General features: G+C 40.1%; 1 protein-coding gene across 3 annotated transcripts in view; it reads right to left on the bottom strand.

Annotated features, from left to right (window-relative positions):
• Positions 1 to 12678, bottom strand: part of LOC117257912 (transcription initiation factor TFIID subunit 4) — a 96790-nt gene that overhangs the window by 25327 nt on the left and 58785 nt on the right. For all 3 annotated transcript variants that reach the window (XR_013488013.1, XR_013488015.1, XM_078161460.1), the window contains one exon: positions 5058 to 5180. Coding sequence is in view for 1 of the 3 variants with exons in the window: in XM_078161460.1 (XP_078017586.1) it covers positions 5058 to 5180 (123 nt within the window). In the remaining 2 variants the exon portion in view is untranslated. The remainder of the gene's footprint in view (positions 1 to 5057; positions 5181 to 12678) is intronic.

Raw genomic sequence — 12678 nt, 5'->3', positions numbered from 1 at the left:
ACCAAGTGAAAATAAGTTAAGATTCCTCCTCCTCCGCCCCCTCTGCAATCACTCCAGAGGAGGGGCACGCTGTGACTTCACTTCATTATGCCCCTCTAATTAAACACGAACAGGACATTAAAAAAAGGGATAAAATGGAAAAAAAGACAACAACGCCAGCATAATGTATATTCATGTTTATGTTGTGTAACTGCATTTGGGAAAGCAGTTTGAGAAAACAGCTTTTTTTTGAAAGCAGCAGAAGGTCGCGGGCTAATACCCATCAGGGTAAAACATTCTGAAAGAGGTTGGCACTGCACTCAAGGACCAGAAGTAATGCTTTTATTTTGTTATTTATGCTTTTTTACCGGGTGCATTACTATGCTCCTCTGCAGCATATTGCTGCTAAGCGAAGGATGTGAAGATGCAACTCGATAAGCAGGTTATTAAAATGACCACTTGACATTCAAAATTCAGGCTTATTTTAGATTCATCATATTTACAGATGAATATGTGGAATTTAAATGTTTTCCCCTCTGCCTCAAGGAAATATGACAGCAACTGTGCACAACTTCATGTATGACCCTGTGCTGGAGAACTATGATACTCAAGTCAATGCTTTTCCTCAAACAGGAGACGTTCCTTTATAAAAAAAAAAAAACAAAAAAAAACACTGTTCATCTTAATTAAGAACAGACTAGGCAAGTCACATGGGAGTATGTCACCATGCTCCATACAGAGACATTTCCTACCTTCCTCATCACCTACACCAACTTAAATGGTGGAGAGTCTGTTAGTAGACAGATTATTAAACTTGGCTAATGCTTAAAAGGTTAAACACAAAGAGGATGTGTGGTATTAGAAATACAAGGGTTCTCAAAACTAAAGTTGTGGGGGAAGGGAGACCAACTAAGAACCCTGTCCACAAAACAAACTCCAGCCCTGGTGCCACCAGAAAGGTATTGGCTGACGACTCTAATCAGAGATCTCAGATTTGTTCATCTTCATCCATTTTGTAGATGAATAAACATGAGAACAATAGTTCAGAGGGCTGCCCACTGTGTCCCCAAACCACCAGTGGACTTCACAGCTCCCTGGTGGCTGCACACGATCAGCTCAATTCTACGGGAATAAGGACGCCAAAGTGGAAGTGAATTCTCACTGAACTGGTGATCTGTGGCCACTCAGCAAAATATAAACATGAACACATAATTATGTCATAAAATGAGGCGAGACATCTGCTTCATCTCATCTGAGTTGTGATCATTAATATGAATTATTTCACTCGGTCACATGGACAGTAAAAATATTGTAATGCAGGATGTGGATAAGGACTGTGGCCTCTTATTGTTGTAATTCCAGGTGCAGCAGCTTATGCACTTTTTCCTACTATTTTCTGTAATTTTTTTGTTGTCTATGCTGATCTCTGCTGTTGCTTCTCCATATTGTATTGGGGTGTTTAAATTGCAGTATATTACTATTTCCCCCCAATATATCCATTGCCCTAAACCCATGTCTATTCTTCTGCTCAACCAATAACCAATATTGAATCTATTTACCATTGTTGCTGGAGTACAGAGAAAAAACCACCCATTATCGTTTAGTTACAGTCATGATTTTTATCCTCTCTCATGTTCACCTCAGTTAACACTTGAGTGTATATAACATGTCAAACCGTCAGTGTTTTTTATATGACAACTGAATAGCTAGCCAAAGAGAAGACTGTGAGAGAAGTTAGGGTCAGACTCCCTCAAGGATTTTATTTGTAAATCCAATCTCCATTTTTACATCTTACACATTCTGACATCTTGACTTCATTTCAAATATATTACATTTCTTTAAAGAATTAAGCACTTACATTATGTGTTCAACTCTGAGACATTAAGCCTGCTTTTGCTCTGCACTATAAAAACTTGATCAAGTGACTAAATATAATTTGGGTTTGTTTAAAGGATTTTTGTATGTAAATTTACATTAACTTGAGAAAGCATTTAACCTATGGGCCCGAACGACGCATAGTGCGTCCAAATTCACATCTGTTCTTCTCTATCGATTTTCTCCGCGATCATCGTAGCAAGAAGCCACGCATATCACGTGAAACAGCTGAACCATAGCTTTCTGACAAGACCAAGCACTTGTCAGTAGTCCAATGTTTTCACAGCGAAAAAAAAAGATAAAGTTACATTAAAATTATGTATAACAGAGCTTTCATAAGCTTTGCACACACATTACTCTTGGATGGATTACTCGTGAATGCAGGCTTGCACAGAAATGCCACACATATGATTTGAAAGTGCAGGACCAGAGCTTTCCAGTGATACCACACACATCATTGTGCTGTCATCCCATCACGCTATAAATAAATATCAATTGTCTACAAAATGAAAACCTGACGAATTTCTTTACAATCCATTATACAGATCTTGTTGTCAGTCACTTCATATAGTGACTGTAGTCGTATCGTACCACGTCTTAGGCTTGCGTGTGTTTCTCCCTGTCTATCCACATTTGTAGTCCGGCTTTCAAGATGCAAATATCTCCATATTGTCCAGTTGACACTCCATCAAACTTTGTATGACAAGACCAGCCACTTCACTTTTGCGCACCCAGAAAACTGAGGCCTAATTATGCATGCATGACAGGGCCGTAGTCACCATATACATTGAGGGGGACACGCCCCCCCAATGCCCATTTTTTTTTTTTTTTTACTGCAAACAAAGTGGCAACTATTATCTTGGAGGACATCATTGCACTTGGTTGACTATTTTTCTATGATCTTAGATGTAAATATTGCATGTTTCTTTCAGATAAAACACATTTTTGACTTGTGAATGAGTCAATGGAATTTCTTGCAATAATGAAGAAATACTGGCAAACATGTCCGCCTGGCACAAACCACATGTTTTGGACAACTGTGAAGTGACAGAATGACCCGGCATCATGGTTCTTATATTGTCAGATTCCAGAGAGTCTCCCCTCTTCATATATGGCAGAATATGTTCCAACTTGCTATGTTGAGATACATGTAAAAATGTAAGAACTTAGTCACACGGATTTGTTTATATCATTGATATAAAAATTAATATAAAATCCATCAGGATTCCATATCAACTAATGTCCACTTCAGTGTAATCTGAAATTCTTTGCTACTGCTTTCCATGACTTTTTTTTTTTTCTTTACCTTTTGCCCATAGAGCTTAAGGTGTATTTCTCTTAACTGCCATTAAGACAAAGCCAAGCTGGCTGCACTGAAACACTAAAATTGTTGTAGAATCAGGTAAACATGAAACGAGATGTGCTGATGCAACACTCAGAAATAAGAATTTATGATAATAGCTTTTTGGTAGATGTATAAAACAAGGCAGAAAACAAGAGTAGGTAAGCAAGAGTGCAAACATAGTATACTAGTTTATTTATACTAAATTATCAGGGAGCAGCTGAGAACAATCATAGACGGTACAAAATAATGGACGTTGCCACTGTGACATCAACCATTGGTTTGTGGACTCCTGTTTTGAAGCCCTGAGTTTGACATTTTGTCTGTCTCCATCTTGGATTTTTGGAGCCAGAAGTGAACATATTTGGACGACAGGGTGGAAATAACCTTAAAGCTAGCTGTTAGCTTGATTGGAACAAATCATTCACAGTTGGATAACTGTGATAGTGCTAATGCTAATTTTCACTAACAAAAAATAGGCTTAAAATCATGGAAAAACTAAATATCTGATTCCTTAGTGGGTCTTTTAGTACAACCACACCCTAGGTGGTTGGCTTGAAGACTTTTTTTAGGTGACCAAAACAATACAATTCACTTGTATGGCCTGACAACACACTGAAATAGTAACACCTATGGCTATGCCTATACTCTGTGAATCTGGGGTTACACCATGGTTCCGTTAACTAACCAACATGGTTGCCATGGTAGTGACTTGTCAATGATTGGCACCCAAGCTGTCACTCAAAGCAGCTATGCCCTGGATTATCCATACCTTCAAGCCTTAATAAAATATACAGGTGAGTTATATAAAAATTCACCTCCTGTACAGTTGAGAAAATAAGCTACAGAGACCAAAACCAAGCTTTGTAACAGGCCGTAAACATGTTTATTTCTGCTGTAAAGCTGGACATTTTGAAATGGGGGTTCTATAAGGATGGATTCATGTCTGGAGCCAGCCTCAAGTGGCCATTAGAGGAACTGCAGTTTTTGGCCATTCCACATTATCTTTATTTTTAAACCCTGGAGGTTGCCACTTGGGAACAACTAAACAAGAAGGAGATGGTCTGTACAATGGCCTGCCACCAAATCTAACTGTGGTTTTACCTTACCTCTGACTACAATACCGCAGCCTATTGTAGATTATTCAATAACGTCCTATGAGAAATGATGGTGACTGCACTTATGTTAATAATTTCAGAAACTTTTTCTGACTAATCCAACCCTTAACCTACAGACGTGTGACATGTTTAGAGCATCTGTATAAAGGGACTAATGTACAGCTTAAATCTCCTGACAAAAGCACAGTAATTAGATCCAGGAAAATATCCTGCATTAAAACGAAAGCTTCTAACAAATTTACAACCTTCAACATTCCAGCAGCTGGAAATGGAAACCACGGCTTTACCTGCAGTGATGGATTTCTATTTCTTATTCACTGTCTTAGAGATAGATATTCAATGACTCATTTTTTGCATATCTAGCAACCCTCTATGTTTGAACTTACTACAGTCAGGGATGACAGGGCCATGAAAATTACCATCGAAAGCTGTCTACACAAAAAATACACTGTAAGAAAAAAAAAAACTTGGAAATACATTATCTCAGGTTACAGTATCCTTTTTAGAAAGCCCAGTTGGAAGCAGTAGGGTGGAAAGGCAGCTGAGTCAAGTCAGATAAAGTGAAGATAAAGCCAATATGTCATCATCATAAATGCACTTCAGAAAAACTTTCTGAAAGATTACCACAAACGTTACTTTACTGATGAAAATGGTGCTGTTGAAGGTAGGTATCAAGTCAACACTAGCAACTGGATAAGGACAAAAATTTGACAATATCGCCATTAAGTAGGTCTCGTTCTTACCTCGGTTCCTGATGGGGTGGCCCCTGGTGAGTCCACTTTACGTTTTTTGCGGGGTCCGATGGCGGCTAGTGCTGTAAGGTTGGCATCTCGCTGCCTCATCTGTGCCAGTTCCTGTTGTTGCATCTGGTGAAGACAACACAAATATTAGAACATAACCTCTACATTATATGTGGTGTAGTGTTGCCCCAGTATCACATGCATTTGCTTGAGGTAGAAAGTACGTCATGCACCAAGTGTCAATACACACCATTGATCCAAGTGCCAACCTGACAACTTCAGTCTCTAAATAAGTGAATTTCAATATTTACAACGTTTGATCAATCTGATCATGTGAGACATGAGAAGGATTAAATGCAATAGTTCAAATACAGGAAAGGAGAAAGATATTCCTCTATTACTTTCTATCACTCGGTGTATTGTGTAAGCTTTCCTGAGCCAAACAAAATGGAAGCTTGTTGTCAGCCATTAACAGAGCTCCTGTCAAAGATCGAGAGTGTGTGTGTGTGTGTGTGTGTGTGTGTGTGTGTGTGTGCAGTCACATGGTCCCATTGTGATTTTTGCAGTTTGTGATATATACGGGGGAGGTTGTGGGGAGGCACTGCCCAAGGTAATGTCATGTCTAGCCACAGGGCTGAGGGGGAACCCAACGTCGCTGGGAGCTGCCCTTTCTATTGGGTGGATGTGTGAGGGCCTGGGGCCATGGCACAGAGGGTGTCAGCACTCCCTCCAACATGCAAACACATTATACACACACACACATACACACACACACACACACACACACACGTGCCTATCAATCTTGGCCACAGCACAGGGAATGCCTACCCACCAGCTTGCCTGCGTGCCTGCCCGCTGGGGGGAGAGAGGCCTGGGTTGAAGCGAACAGGGACAATCAATGTGCTCTTTCATGTCTTTCATGTTCTTTTATGTTATCTCTCAGCATGTGTGCGCTGGGCACTGGTGTTTGTGTGAGGCACGTATGTTGTCTGATCGGGGGAAAATTTCATGTTACTTTCAGATGGCGCTCTGTAAAAGGTTGCTTTGGTGTATAAAGTCTGATCTAAAATGTGCATGCAGTTGCCTCTGATTTTTTCCTAAAACCCCCCTGGCAAGGCATGCCCTTTAGGGTGTTGCCACTTCACATTTAGCACGGCGGAACTGTTGAAAGATTCAAACACGCTGACAACACAAAGTAGGGGAAATAATAGCAGTAGTAGCAACCAGCTGAATATCTAAACCACATTTATTTGTCGAATTTTAAATGTATACATTGTAGTTAAAACAAATACTAATTAGTGGCAATAGAACGGACGAGTCCATGAAGTGATATGAGGCAGTGTTGAGTCAGGAATCAGGCTCTCAACACTATGTAAATGAAGGCAGAGGGTATAACAGAGCCAGAAACTGCGTATCGTGGCTGGATGTGGGTGGAGATGATTATTGCCCCTGTCCACATGGCAAATGTAGCATTAATGTTATCAATGCTAACCCTATTAGGCTGTGCCACAAACAACACACAAATCTCTCCAGGCCTGACCTTAAAGAATCCCGCTGCAAAGTGAGCGGGGAGAGAGCGATAGAGAGATAGAGATAGAGAGATAGCGAGAGAGAGAGAGAGAGAGAGAGAGAGAGAGAGAGAGAAGAGGGAGAGTGAGAGGGAGAGAAAGAGAGAGGTCCGCTATCTCACTGATGGCACCAGGATGCCGGCATCTCTGCCTGGCAGTTGGCACCAGGCATGGGCTCCCAGCGCCCACAGCAACTGCCTGCATTTTCAGATTTATGACTGTATGATAAATGAAGACTTCATTTTACCATCTGCAACCCTCCAGTCTGCGTTTCCCGTCAGTAAAACGGCCGCCATGACACTAGGAGACTGATTTCTGATTTCAATCTGGTGCCACTATGCCGAGTCTACCTTCCTATAATGACTACCAACTGATACAAGCCAGATTTGGGCCAGGCTTTGATATATTTGTTTTGCTTTAGGAGCTGTTTCGATTACCATTTAATTCAAACATTTACATAAAAGTATGGTCATTTAGACACACACAGGTGGACACATGCTATTACGTAGTCGCCGTGGCTATAAAGGAATGTGGATACATGTTTTCTCCAATACAAGTTTCAGTCCTTAGACTGCTGTCATCAACTGTCCGGAACTGTGTTGTACCTTTCTACAGGCAATATTAAATCTGTAAATTTTAGGGGGTTTTTTAGTGTTAAGAAACTCTTCTGTTAAGAATGCCATCAATCTTTGTTGGGGTGCTTTCGCACTTGCCCTGTTTGGTTCGGTTCAGTCGAACTCAAACAGTTTGCCCCCCGAGGTGCAGTTCATTTGGGCAGGTGTGAACACAGCAATCACACTCGGGTGGGCACCAAAACAACCAGACCAAGACCTTCTTGAAGATTTGCTCTTGATCCGGTTACAAACCAACTCTGGTGTGGCTCGTTTGTGGTAAGAACGTGTTCCGACCTTGATTCAAACCAACTGCAGTCTCATTACGCATCGTTGGGGTTAAACAAGCATGAACATGTTACAATCCCGGATGATTCGTAATGTGCGCCTCCTCCTGTACTTAATATACTTAATATGCGCATTCGGTGCATCCAATGCATCAATACATTGTTTTTTGTTTGGAGCTGTGCCTCATTTTCAAACTGTATGGTTTGTCTAAAGTGAATAATGCAAGTAATATAGTACACGATGACAAGCGCTAAAATCAACCTGCATAGTTGGCCATCCACAGTGTCGTATATATCCTGCAAGTGTACTCTTTTTCAACGTTTTGTTTACTTCCTGGATTTTTCCCGAATGGAAAATTCAGAGCAGAATTTTTGCGCAAGCCATTTTATCTGGTCCACTTGTAAATGCTGCCGTGAGATTATGAACCAACTCTAGGAAATTATGCAACTTTATAACAACGTAAGTCCCCGATTCAGACCAAAGCAAGCTAACTCTAGGTCTGAAAGCACCCTTAGTGAGATTGCGTGACACCACTCTGCCTCTTAACTGATGCCATTAGGGGGGACATATTTTACTTTTTCTTATTTTCTGTCATACAGTATATAGAATTACAATGTTTGATATTCATATTAAATGTGGCCCAAAGTTTCAAATACTGGGGTAAACGTATGTAGAAGTAATGCCTGTGACTAACAACCTCAGGCTTCAGACTGCTCTGAAAATTTTGTTTGCCAACATTTCTTTCCACTTTGGCTCCAATTTACATGAGATTGAGATGAATTTCTTTATATAGTCATCTGCTCCATGCTATTGCAAGTGTTTTCAATACGTAGCCTTCGCTACTACATGAAGCTACATGTTAACGTCAGGGAAACGTGTAATCTTGGTTAAAGATGTTGTTAATTTCTCCTCCTCGATTTCGGATCAATTCCTGATGGAACATGTCTGGTTGACTTTAGAAGCTTTTATTGGTGATTGTTAACAGGAGGATGTGCTGCTATACCGAGTCGTTACTGGTTACAAGTACACTGCTACATGTAGCTACATGCTAACGTCAGGGAAACATGTAATCTTGTTTTGCCGATGTTGTTAATTTTGCCCAAATGATGGGGCAGAGATGCCTAGATGCAAAAGACCCGGAAACGCTGACCAATCACAGCAGACTGGGCTTTTTCGGGAGGAGGCTTAAAGATACAGGTGGTTAATGGAACATTTCAGATAGCGGGTGAATACAGGTGTTCTAGCACAAACAGTATGAGGAAAATAAAGTGTTTTTTGACTATAAAAGTACATAAATATGTTCTAGTAGAAATCTTAAATACAAGTATAGTCCTGAAAATTAAAAATAATAGGTCCTCCTTGTATATGATTTCACAGTTTTGATAAGAAAATTAAAACTGATATACAAGTACAAGAACCTCTCTCTACCTTCTAGATGACCATGTTGGCAATGTTAAAACACAGTTACAATCAGTGCCAAAAACTGCAAAGGTCACCACAGAGATTTATCCCAGACTGGAAGAATAACCAACTGGCAGGGTGCATACATTTGCCAGGTCCGATCAATGGTACAGCATTAATATCTGCTGTTCCAGAGTCACTTAAATACCAGTGCTTCCAGTCTGCTTGTGTGCCCTTTTAAAGCAGGGAACTAGAACTTGTAAAGTCAAATTATTAGAAAAGGTCGCAAGATGTAGAACATTGTCAAGATGCACAACAGAATCAATCTGCAGTTTTGTTAGAAAGATGTTTCAGTCCTGATGCAAAAATGTCAGATGATGAAGTTGTGCTCAGTGTGGGGAAACTGGAAATATGTACACTTCTGGAGAAACTCTTGTCGCAGTTGCACACAGCTCCTTTACAGATTTTGGGTGCCCTGCTAAGTGCGTATCAGTTAACACTATGATGGTGCAATATGTAAGTGCAAACACTGAAGCTCAGAATTTGATATTAATCAGATCAGGGTGTTTTCATCAAGGCTCTCAGAGTCACTCCTAATCTGCACTGAAAATTTGATTACAGCTAAAAATACACTGTTTGATTAACACACACTCTGCAAGAAGTAGACGCTCTCCTTTTAGGATGAATGACATCACCCAATGTTTAATGCCAGTAAAAAAATAAAAATAAAAAGACCCACAAAGCACTATCAAAATATCTTTTTTTAAAGTATGAATCTGAATTAAATGTGCTTGATATGGAGTTAAGTCCTGAAAGATTCTTCCAAAATCATATCTAAATAAGACTAAGACCTCTAGTTTGAGGGCAGTGGATGTTAATATTAATCAAGTAATTGCAAGTTTAATACGCAGTTGCTGAATCAGCACAGCTGGTGATAACAAGCTAAAAGGTTGGGCTTGGGCTAAGTAAACTAAACGTTGAATTATGTTTTACAACATTAGTGATGTTTTCATTACTACTACTACTCCAACCAGCTTGTCCATGATGTTGCATTGTTGCAATCACAATATATAACACAAATTCAACCAATCCCCTTGAAGTCTGCGTGACCTTGCAATTTTGCGTTCCAACAATCATAGCAGTCCTCTGAATAACGTCACCAAGCTCACTTTCTTCTGTGAAGACGCACACGTGCCACATGAATGTTTTACATTCACCAGCAAAAATGACTGCTTAAGACTGTGCAAGGCAGTTCCCTGATGCTCTGCACAAAAGCGTGGGTAAACTTGTTATATTATGTGCAATGTTGCCGTGGAACACAGAATGACATTGGGTGACACCACCCAGAGAATGGCTGAAATGCCTGGACAACAGACAAGACATATCACCAAGACAAAGGCTGTTGTACCTAGATCTACTGTATGTGCTAGAAGAATCAAGTTAAATATGAATGGTTAGTGGTCATTATTTAGAAAAGCTACTGTGAAATCAGGCATTTTAGGCTGCAGCAATCCCCCCCAAAAAAGCCTGTGAAATCCTGGAGGGACTGTTCTACTCCTAATAATAACTGATAGTTTGGATGAAATTGTGATTTGATTGTATAGTAGCCTATGACACATCAGACTGTATTTTTTGGTTTTATTGCCACACATTATAACAAATACTTTAAACTGAAAAAAAAAAACATGCATGAATTGGACCACAAGTGAGCAACTGAAAATGATCGCATCCATTTGGCTATCTTTCTACTGCTCTTTTAGTTATCTGTCTCTCACATCTTGAATTTTTACGAGTATAACTTTGAGCTCTGTACCCTAAATCAATTGGTGACAATGCCCATCAAAACCTATATGAGAAGTAACTGGGCTATTTCTGTACACAAAAGAACGAAAAGTATGTTCACTTATGATGCAAAAATGTCCAAAAGATGGCAAAAACCTTAGAGTGGTCTGATACACTTGGAGTAAAAGGGAAGATGAGCTGCAGGAGCCATGATGGCCAACCTGCCATTCTCCATCTCTGCTGTTTTTAACAAAGGCTTTTCACTCCATCCTCCCTCCCTCCCTTCTTTCCTCCCGCCTCCTGGCCTGAGGGGCTGCTCGCGGCCCCCCAGACGCTTACAGACAGATGTCCTTGGTAGAGCAGAACACGCTCTGCTTGACGTCATAAGCAGCTACGGGGCTGTGAAGGAAGCTATGGGGCTCTCTGCCCTGCAAAGACCACAGCATAAAAGCCAGACCATGGGTTTTGAGTTGGTCTGTCTCTTCCCCCCTCTCCCCCTAGAAAGCTCTGGTCCAACAGCACACAGCAGGGAGCCTCTCAGTATATAGACATAACATATGCCACTTTTATGTGAATGCTTTTTCCCCCCAAAGAGATTTGGTAGAGTGCATACATTTAAAACAAGGCTTCAGCTTCAATCAAATCTCATATCATGGCCCTAACCATTGCACTGTTATCGGTCCATCTATAACATAAAAGTGAAAGTGTTTATTGGAGTTTGTTGACAAAAATGAAGCTGCATCTACATCAATAAGTCATACATTAAATATGATTTTAGTATGTGGTAGAAAACCTGGATATGCTCAATGTTATGGGGAGGCTCCTCAAGAGACATATTGTATACAAAGTACTAGAAGGTGCAGTGAATGCACAAAAGATGGTTACTGGATAAGTAAACCTTGCACTTCCTGCATTTTAACCAACCGAGTATATATTTGTATAATGGTGTGGAGATAGCTATTAATTAAATACAATGACATAATGCAATGTACTGTAAATGTACTGTATGAAAATGCTGAGACCAAAAACTTTGCATCTGCAAACAAAACAGTCTCATTAAATAATAGCTGTATTGAGATTGTAGTTTGATACACAGCAAACTATTCAAATGAACTCTGCTGGTATGGTTTATATACACACTAGCACAGTGTTAAAATAACACCAATAATAATGATATTCAGTGTCAGTAACAGTCACTCTATTCAAAACCTCAAATGCGAAAGATAAAAATCAGAGGCTTGACGAACAACCAGAAACCTTGAAAGGTTTGTCTGCTGTCAGGTATATAAGAGTCATTTGAACAGGACAGACAGTTTTAGTGCCACTGAACACTGGCATCCCAACAGCTCCCCATAAGTCAGCATCAATGTCAAGGGACAGTCAAAACTGTTTCTGTTACCTACTGTAAAGTATGTTCATCTTGGTTGGTCCTGGTGGCTTAACGGTGTAAGACTCGTGTGATCACAGCAACAATGGTGTGAGTCCAACCCGCTACCTTATGGCATGTTGTCTTCTCTTATTTGCTATCACCTCTTGAGCAAATAAAGACAAAATTCTGCCCATTTTCAAACCGTGTACCTTCTCATATCTAAAACATACATTTTGGCAGTATGCAGATTGGTTGCTAGGACATGAGCAGATGAAAAAATGTACGTCATGCAGGACCTTGAGCTATGCAAATGGACACAGAAATATTTTTATGATTTAAACCATTTTAAATGTATGTATGAATAAAACCAAAACCTGAAGTAGTAACTCTTTGGGAATGATTAATATCTTACTTAGTTTTAGCCAAGATAGGGGCATGGTACTTGTAATGGCAATGTTGGTCTGTTCAGACTTTGGTCCAGACTAAAATATCTCAACAACTGTTCAATAGTTTGCCATGAATTTTGCACTGTTATTCATGGTACCCAGAGGATGAACCTCACATACCCTGGTGATGTCCTGATTTTCCTTTAATGCCACAGTAAG

This window comes from Epinephelus lanceolatus, chromosome 2 (assembly GCF_041903045.1).
Source record: "Epinephelus lanceolatus isolate andai-2023 chromosome 2, ASM4190304v1, whole genome shotgun sequence".
Taxonomy (NCBI): domain Eukaryota; kingdom Metazoa; phylum Chordata; class Actinopteri; order Perciformes; family Serranidae; genus Epinephelus; species Epinephelus lanceolatus.
This window is presented reverse-complemented; position numbering and strand designations above follow the sequence as displayed.